Source organism: Nyctereutes procyonoides, unplaced genomic scaffold (genome assembly GCF_905146905.1).
Source record: "Nyctereutes procyonoides isolate TBG_1078 unplaced genomic scaffold, NYPRO_anot_genome, whole genome shotgun sequence".
In the NCBI taxonomy this organism is placed as follows: Eukaryota; Metazoa; Chordata; class Mammalia; order Carnivora; family Canidae; genus Nyctereutes; species Nyctereutes procyonoides.
Genome location: NW_026575140.1, coordinates 31,152,266 through 31,161,215, shown reverse-complemented (window position 1 = coordinate 31,161,215; position 8,950 = coordinate 31,152,266). Strand labels below are relative to the sequence as shown.

General features: G+C 53.8%; 1 protein-coding gene across 1 annotated transcript; it reads right to left on the bottom strand.

The window, feature by feature from the left end:
- Window positions 1–580: 580 nt before the first annotated feature.
- CUNH1orf174 (chromosome unknown C1orf174 homolog) lies at window positions 581–8,597 on the bottom strand. Its single transcript, XM_055304662.1, has 4 exons — window positions 8,455–8,597; window positions 2,846–2,956; window positions 1,556–2,038; window positions 581–1,194 (listed from the first exon to the last, which is right to left on the bottom strand). Exons 1-4 carry the CDS (start codon window positions 8,467–8,469, stop codon window positions 1,084–1,086), a joined length of 720 nt encoding a protein of 239 aa, XP_055160637.1. The 5' UTR covers window positions 8,470–8,597; the 3' UTR covers window positions 581–1,083.
- Between the last annotated feature and the right edge of the window lie 353 nt (window positions 8,598–8,950).

Sequence of the window (8,950 nt, the reverse complement as noted above, 5' to 3'; positions counted from 1 at the left end):
ATAAATGACACACAGGAAGGGAAGAGTGACACAGAGGACTCTCAGCAATGCACTGCTGTGATGCTAGGTGACCCGATCTCGTGCTCTCCTGGCCTGCATTCACCCTTCTTCCTGGGAGGCTGTGACATGGTGAATGGCTATGTGCTGAGATAAAGGTGGGGGACAGCGTTGGGCTACTTCCGCCGACCTTAATGAAGCCGACATAGGGAGGACACTTGCTTCCGACCCGCGGTGGGGGGGTAACCACAGCTCAAGAAGAGATGGTGGCTCCTCGTGAATAACCCTGTCTTCTTGAGCTATAGATGGCTCCCTCCTGCTGGTCCTTCTCCCCAGTGCTCCATAAGCTGCTCCACCATGTGGGTGCGCACAGCCCATGGGGACAGCTGGCCTTGTCACCACGTGGGGTGAAGACTGCCCGGCCTCAGCTCTGTACTCCAGGTGCCCTCCACCCCCATCTTTGGGTGAACGGGTACAAAGGTTGATCCAGCCTTACAAATAGAAGAGAGGAGTAATTTTCTCCACTTGGCTCTCAACATTTTAGAAAGGAAGAGTTTTAGGAACATAGAGATTTCCTTAAAAATATTTTCAAAATATATTTTATTTCTTTCTCATATGCATTTTGCAAAATTTCCAGGGTAAACATTAGCTTCATATACAGAGATAAAGGAGAGTTCTTTAAGAACTGGCATTGACTCAATCACAAGAATGATCAAATTTAGATAATGGAAAATAAACTCATGTATTATCAAAACTAGAGTTTAGTGGGGAGTTTCTTTAGAAAGATCTCTCCCACTGAGTCCCGAGCCCCCCGGGGGACCCAAACTATGTCATTTACACACAAACACAAGAAAATGCATGGGTGTGGGAGCAGTGGCTGTGCAGTCTCAGAGATGGTTCTGGATGACAAGTGTAAGCGCTCCAGGTACTTGTTCTGCATGAGGACTTTTACGGGTCAGCTTCAACATTTGGTTAAGAATATGGTTTCTTGGGAGATAAACTTGATATACATCTCATCACTTGCTAAACTGTCCAACTATTAACTGTATTAAATATGCAAGGAAATCACTGTGTATACTTTATTCTCTACATTTCTGCACCATCATCATCGTCTTCATCATCTTTGGCTCTGAAATGCATTTTCCTGAATTCTCGTCTGCTCATTGAAGGACAAGACGAAGAAGCTGGTGGAAGGTCCTTGGAGGAAGAAAACACTCATTTTAGCCACGACCAGCCCACAGCACTGGTCAGCACTCCAGGGGAGGGCTGGCTCCCCGCCCACAACTGTGTGGGGAGGCTAAGAGTCACCCAGCAGGCCACCCAGCCCACACCCGAAGGCCCAGCAAGGAAGGAGAGGCCTCCCAGCAGTAGCTGGTGCCCTGGCAACGATTCTCTGCTCAGGACAAGGTGGGGTCGTTCCCAGTTAGCGATGATCTTGCTTCTCCTCCTGGGGACTGGAGTCTGTGCCAAGGCAGTGCCAACATGCGGTGGGAGGGGGGTGCCGCCCAGTGCTGACCGAGCATGGAGGTGGCCATGGGGCAGGAGGCACCAGTCTTACCTGCATGAGCTCCACATTCCCGAAGAACCGGCCCACGGGCATTGGCTGGTTGCTGTCCTCATCCAGAAAGATGCTGTCATCCGTCTGCAGCAGAGGTCTTGTGGCCTGCTCGGTGTGCAGTGTGGACCCACCCTGTGCTGAGCGGCTGCTGTGAGGCTCCTCCCCAGCCAGAGGTGTGTGTGCTGGCAGGGCCAGGCTGTCCTCCGTCTCTGCTGGGCAAATGTCACCCACAGCTGTGGCGTGCCTGAGGGGGCACCCCGCGGCCTCTGGCTGTGCAGGAGCTCCAGCCCCCTTTCCTGGGGGCAGCGCGTGCTCTTTGGCAAACCCCAGAGGCTCACTGTTACCAGGGCTCTCGGGTGGTATTCTGGGCACAGCAACACGGTCACTCTGAGGGGCTAGTTTCTGTAATTCTGATTTCACCAGGTGACCTTTGTCACATTTGAACTTCTTGGACGTTCGTCTGTCGGCAGCTTTGTGTGACGTCTGTCAAGAGAAAACCAGGTACATCTAGGATTACAAGGCAGAGGGCAACATTAAGAATGTCTCAGTCCCAGAGGCTAGTATTCCTTCTCACACCTTACACAATACAGATGTTGTTACCACAGCTTGTACAACAGGGTTACATCACTGTCTGCCTCCAAGGGGACAGAGTTTAGAGAATCTAGACACACGCCCACCGCTGCTCCCCCAGGGCTGGTGAAGTTCCTGAGGGAACTTCAGAAGCAGGTACTGACATATTATAAAATTATAACCAAACACTCCGTTTTCCAGGCATCTCTGCTAGAACCTAAGCTGCATGAAGGCAGGATCTGTTTTACGGAACAGAGCAGGTGCTCAGCAAATATTTGTTAAATGGACTTCACAGTTTTTAGAACAATGCTCAGGAGAGAAACCAAGTCCCAACCAGACCTTTGGGCGTGTGTGAGGGAGGTCAACCCTACTGCAACCCTGGGCACTCAGGCTCTTGGCAACTGTACGGCAGATGCGGGCAAACCTTTCTCTAAAGACTTTAGGGGAAAGGGGGCCTGCAGCATGCCTACTGGCATCACGAGGAAGGCTGCATTCCAAGACTGACTAGGAGAGGTGCGTGTGAAGACCAAGTGCGAGGCACGTAGGCCCAGGAGGGGTGAGCACTCCAAAAGCACTGCCCCGGACCAGAGCACGCAGTGCTCTCTGAAGGCAGTAAAGGCACTGCTGTCTCCTCTCTGGGGTATAAGCAACACAATTCTGTTTTAGTAGGACACTTGTCAGGCAATCAAGTCCAGGCATCTTCGTGGTAAAAAGGCTCACCTGACACACTGTCCTGGCAGACGCAGCGGTGCTGGCTTCCCGAGCAGAGGCCAACCTGGCTGAGCAACGGCGGGCTCGCAGGCGCGCTGAAGACCGCACTGCACCTGTGAGCTAGACAGGGTCCCATAGTGTCAGAAAGTGCTTTTAGGAGTCGTGAGCATGGAAATAGGGATTTCCTGACTGAAGGAAACGCTGGAGAGTCCCTCCCACCCCCGTCTCCATCATCTTTCCAGAAAACACCTGTGGCTTTGTGCAAATTCAAACAAAACTATTTTGGGTTTAAGGTGCAGGTCTACTCTTTCCTGTAGTCTTGGAAATTTCAGTTTGCCCCCTTCACTTTATACATTTCTAGGAACCTCCATTTGGCAGTTAGTAGATGTTACATTAACTTCAAATGTGCTCAGCAGCACATACCCTTCCTCAGAAGGTTCTCCAACTTTTTACATGGTGTCCAAGTTTTTTTTTTTTAATTTTTTAAAAAAGATTTATTTTATTTATTTATGATAGACAGAGAGAGAGAGAGAGAGAGAGAGAGAGAGAGAAAGAGAGAGAGAGAGAGAGGCAGAGACATAGGCAGAGGGAGAAGCAGGCTCCATGCTGGGAGCCTGACGTGGGACTCGATTCCGGGACTCCAGGATTGCGCCCTGGGCCAAAGGCAGGCGCTAAACTGCTGAGCCACCCAGGGATCCCCATCTTTTTTTTTTTTTTTAAGATTTTATTTATTCACGAGAGACACACAGGGAGAGGCAGAGACCTAGGCAGAGGAGAAGCAGGCTCCATGCAGGGAGCCCGATGTGGGACTCGATCCTAGAACCCCAGGGTCATGTCCTGAGCCCAAGGCAGATGCTCAACTGTTGAGCCACCCAGGCATCCCTGGTGTCCAAGTTCCTGATAAAAGGTGACATAAAAAACAAAAGCCACCCCATCCCACCCTCCCTCAAATTATAGGTGTCAGTTTAAAGCAATTAACTTCTGGCTAATCTTAAAAATTTATTGGTCTGCGTCCACTTTATTCTGAATGCAAGACAGTCTTCTGATGACAACAAGGAATGAACTAAGAATCAACCTTATAACCCATGGTGTATCTGGCAAAACAAATCCACATTGGTGAAGCCCTCCTCTATTCACTAAACTAGACTGGATTTGAATTTTACCAGTTTTTTCACTAATTCTCTGTTCTGGAATGGATACCAAATGCACTTAAAAAACAGTGCCCTTAAAGATCAATTTGAAACCTGACAATAAAGGTGAGTCACACAGAGCAGCGAGTGAGCATGGGTGGGCATGCAGGCGGGAGGCCCGAGGGCTCTCATCACAGCAGTCCCCAGAACTGGGGGCCCTGGGGCCCAGAGAAGGGCAGCATGCTCGACAGAAGAGGAAACCAATCAAAAAAGAAATGAGCTAGCTTAGAAATCTCTACTGTGTCATCCTGCCCACTCTCACCTACAGCCCTAGAGGTTTCCAGAAGTCCTGGAAGGTGGCAGCTCACCCAGGCTGTGAGATACTGGAGAACATTCAAAATGTAAGGAAAAGGAAAGGCAGAGGCCTGTGGAAGGACAGGGCACCCTTTCAGCTGTGCACAGTGGGGACAAGGTGCTCCAGGCCAGGTAAAGGGCCTTCTGGGTGTGTGCACCTGGGTCTGGGCCCACATCGTGTCAAGAGCAGGGTCTGCTGAAGCCCGGCAGCAGTGGGGTCAGCCATGTGCAGGAAGCAGAGCCCGCAGAGGTGCCGGAGGTGTCCTCCTCCCTGCCCTGTACCAGCACACCTCCTGCAGCCCTTTCCCCTCCAAGGAGGGAGTGGCCACGTTAGTCCCAGGCCACCACCTGTCTTCTCTTCCCTGTTCTAAGTCCTACTCCCAACACTGTCCCATGTGACTGCTTAGCTGGGGGTGCGGGACTGGCCCTGACTATAGCTGCCAGCGTCACTGAGGTCTGACAGAGGACTGACAAAGCAGCCTTCCCACTTTAGAGTGAAGATGGCTCCAGTGAGGAGCCTGTTTGAGGTGACCCAAGTGACATGTGGCCTCAAAGTCCTTCTTGCCCTGCATCATGTCACAGGGCTCTCCCATCTATGAGCTCTAAGAGCTGCCAGCATGCAGCTGCTTGGCTACTCCGCACGGGCTGGGCAGGGGAGTGGCTGTCCTGGCTCTTATCCTTCCCTCTTCGTCCCCAAGGCAGGGACTGTAGCCGGGGGTGCACTAGGCTCCCCGAGGGGGCTTGTTCACCTTCGACTTTCCAGGCCCCCTTGAAGAGGCAAACTTGGGGGCTCTGGGCAGACACTCAGGAGCTGTGGTTGTTCTGGGTACCACCTGCCATCCACGTGAGAGCTGCAGTCAAGTCTGGCAGCTTGCTGGCTTGAATGCAGTCATAGCTGCCTCCTCCCCCAAGGTACAAGCTCCCACTCTTGGTTAAGGATGGAGCAGTTTCTTGTCTCTGAGAGCTGGTTGCTTCCACTTAATCCCCAAATGAGAAACTTCTCGTTGTTGAGGTCTTCTGCCTTCCGAGCAGACTGCTTAAAAACTGGGATGTCAAAGGCAAAAATGTGGCTTCCCAAAAGGGCAGGACAGAGCCCTGTTGACCCCCCATAAAACTGGCAAGAGGGATGAAAAATCATTTAAGACTTTTGGAGATGGTTCTGTGGGCAAAGAGCAGATGAACAATCACTCAAGACCACCTATAACTCAGTGGTATTTGAACTCTAGACTGCCAGTGCTGAGAACACAGGTGCCCTCCCATTCCCAGGCAGAAAGGTTTCCTCCCACACGGGGCAGGATGTCAGCCTTTCTCATTCTGCCCCGACCCCAGCTGTGGGTAGAGGCTCCACCCTGGGCTGAGCACTAAGACTGGGACCCCATCACCCTTGCCCTTGCTTGTGGAGGTGGTTCCAGACCAGGAAAAGCAAGCCGAGGGGATCTCGGGCTGCTGCCAGCACCCCCTCTCCCAGAGCATTCAGAATCAGAAGTGTCATACAGTGAAGCCTGTCATTGTCCCAGACGGAGCAGATTCAGAGAATGCCTGAGGAAAAGGCAGACACTAAAACAGAGAAACTCTTAATCTCTTCCCAAAGGAACTGACTTCATTTGTGAGAGTTGTGGAGAAAGTCATGCCTAAGGCGGCGCTCTAGAACAGAAGACTGTGGAGAGACACAGTTAGGTGGAGAATCAAGACCAACTTCAGGCCAGATAGTCAATTGAGCAATTTATGCCCCGGGCTACTGTGGAAAACAACTGAGCAATCAAATGGCATTCAATGGGAGTTTAACAGCCAGGTGTGGTAGGGGAAGGAGAGGAAGCTGGCTTTATCCATCCCAGGGTGGAGGGCTGCCCAGTGTGGCCCTGGAGGGCAGGTCCAACCTTTGCCAGGTGAGGGTAGGGTGGGGGGTGAGTCCAAGAGGAGAATCTCCCTGGTCACTAAACAAAGCCTGACAAGAAGCCACGGAGTGGGGGTGGGAGACAGGAACCCAGAATTGCTACATTATCTGAAATGCCCAGTTTCAACTACAAATTATGGAGCACACAAGGAAGCAGGAAAGCAGGCCCCTGCACTGGAATAAAGGCCACCAACAGAAGTGCCTGTGAGAGTGACCAGGGTTGAGGTTATCAGACAAAGCCTTAAAAGTACCCATTACAAACACGTTCAAGAGCTAAAAAACCACAACTAAAGCTGAGGGGCAGGCTGAGGGGTGCCTGTCCGTCCTCGGGCACCACAACTAAAGCACTGGATAGAGAAAAAAGAATCAAGAACACACTGGACACAATTAAGGGCACCAACATATGTGTAATGGGAGCCTGAGGAAGGAAAGGGGCAGAAAAGATATGCAGAGAAATAATGGCTCAGACTTCCCAATGTATTGAAAAACCATCAGCAACACACAGGAATCTCCAAGAACTGAACTCCCAGTAGGAGAAATGCAAGGAGCTCCATAAAGAGACACTGCTGAGAGGCAAAGACAAGAGAAACCCTGAAAACGGCGGGAGAAAACAACTCCTCACTACAAGGGAGCTGCATAGACAAACCGTTAACTTAGCAGAAACAATGGGTCTCGTCAAACACATCCCAAGTTCTCAAAGAAAAAAATCTGCCAACGAAGCATCGTCCATCTGGAAAGCTATCCTTCTGGATGACAGCAAGACACTCCCAGGTACCAGAGAACTGGTGGCCAGCAGAGCCGCCTTACAGGAATCCTCAGGGAGGTTCTGTGATCCGGGATGGGAGTTCACGGTCATAGAACAAGCACCAAGTCCCTGCGCTAGTACCTCCTTTCTGTCTTCACGGATTTGAGCAGCAGCTGATGGCGTATAAAGGAAGGTGCTGTGTTTGGCAGCAACAGCACAGCGGACGGAGTGGAGGCACGGCCGACCTGCGCAGAGGAAAGGCCTGCAGATGGAGAGACCATGAGAGCAGGACTGCCGCGTTTCTAACGAGAAAGGATGGAGGAGGGAACAGGCACAACCCTCCAACACAGGTAAAGGGAAGGTCCACTTTTATATCTCACTGGACGTAAGCTGATTCCACTAAGTTACGGGACACGGCAAAACCTAGAGCAACTGCTGGGAGAAAAATGTTATAAAAAAGTGAATAATTGGGATCCCTGGGTGGCGCAGCGGTTCGGTGCCTGCCTTTGGCCCAGGGCGCGATCCTGGAGACCCGGGATCGAATCCCACGTCGGGCTCCCGGTGCATGGAGCCTGCTTCTCCCTCTGCCTGTGTCTCTGCCTCTCTCTCTCTCTCTCTGTGTGACTATCATAAATAAATAAAAAAATAAAAATAAAAAAAATTAAAAAAGTGAATGATTAAAATGCTACATTAGAAAATATTCATTTTAATGCATTTAAACAAGGAACAGAAGAAACCAAACGTATTTAAAGAAAACAAAAAATGACAGAATGGTAAAACGGGGGTCCGACTTTAACGTGAACTGTGGGGGCGCGCCTGGTGGCTCAGAGGGTGAGGCGGCTGCCTTGGGCTCCGGTCAGCATCTCAGGGTCCTGGGATGGAGGCCCCGAACCGGGTGTGTGCTCAGCGGGGAACCCCTCTCCCTCTGCCCTTCCCTCGGCGTTAAGAATGAATGAATGAGGACGCCCATAAAGACTCCGCCCCTCCCCGGGACCCGGTCCACACCAGGTGCCCAGGGCCAGGGCCAGGGCCAGGGCCAGGGCCCGGCGCGCGCGCAGTCGCCTCCACCCTCCTCGGCCAAGCTGAGGTCACCTGCTGAAAAACCAAGTGGCTTCAGGGGCGGCGGCAGCGCTCAGGGCTCCCGGCTGGTTCCAGGGGAGACCCCGACCCGGGGTACGGGACCCTGAGGACCGCCCCGCCCCCCCCCCGTGGCTGGTCAGGGAGACCCCGACCCGGGGTACGTGCCCCCGAGGACCGCCCCGCCCCCCTCCCCGGGTTGGCCTGGGAGACCCCGACCCGGGGGGGCGTGACCCAGGGTACTCCCCCACCCAACGGCAGGTCTGGGAGGCCCTGACCCGGGGACGGCCCAGGGGGTGCCGACCAGAGGCCGCCCCTCGGCCCCGGGCGTCCCGCGGCCTCTCCTCGGCTCCCAGACAACGGGTGGCCGGGGCCCCAGCCGCCTTGGCGCAGCTCCTGCACGGCCTAGGCCCCTCACCTTCCGGCTCCTCATGAGTGTGAGCGGCGCACTGCCGCCCCCAGCACCGCCCCAGAACCCCGCGTCCCGACCTAACGCTTCTCAGAGGAGCCGCAGCCCCGCGGTGCTCGGCCCGCGCCCCCGGCGTCTGACGACAGCAGCAGCTCGGCCAATCACAGCCCGGCGTCCTCGGCACGTGACCCAACAAAGTCGGCGCTGTGCGCAGCGGGCGGGGCGGCGGTCATGTTTGTGAGGGGCACCCGCCGGGCTTCCGCTGTAGTCACAGGACTTAAGAGGGGCGGCGGCCATGTTTGTGAGGGGCGCCTCCGAGGTCACAGCATGGGGGGGAGGCGGAAAAGGCGGCCATGTTTGTGAGGGGCACCGCCTTGGGCGCCGGCCGCGTGTCTGGAGTAAGGCGGGAAGTGGTCGTCCGCCGGAGGGCGGTCTCTCTCACGTTCTCGCGGGGGGCGGGCTTCTGGGCTCCGGTCCCTGGAGTATGCGCGTCGCGGCAGCGCGG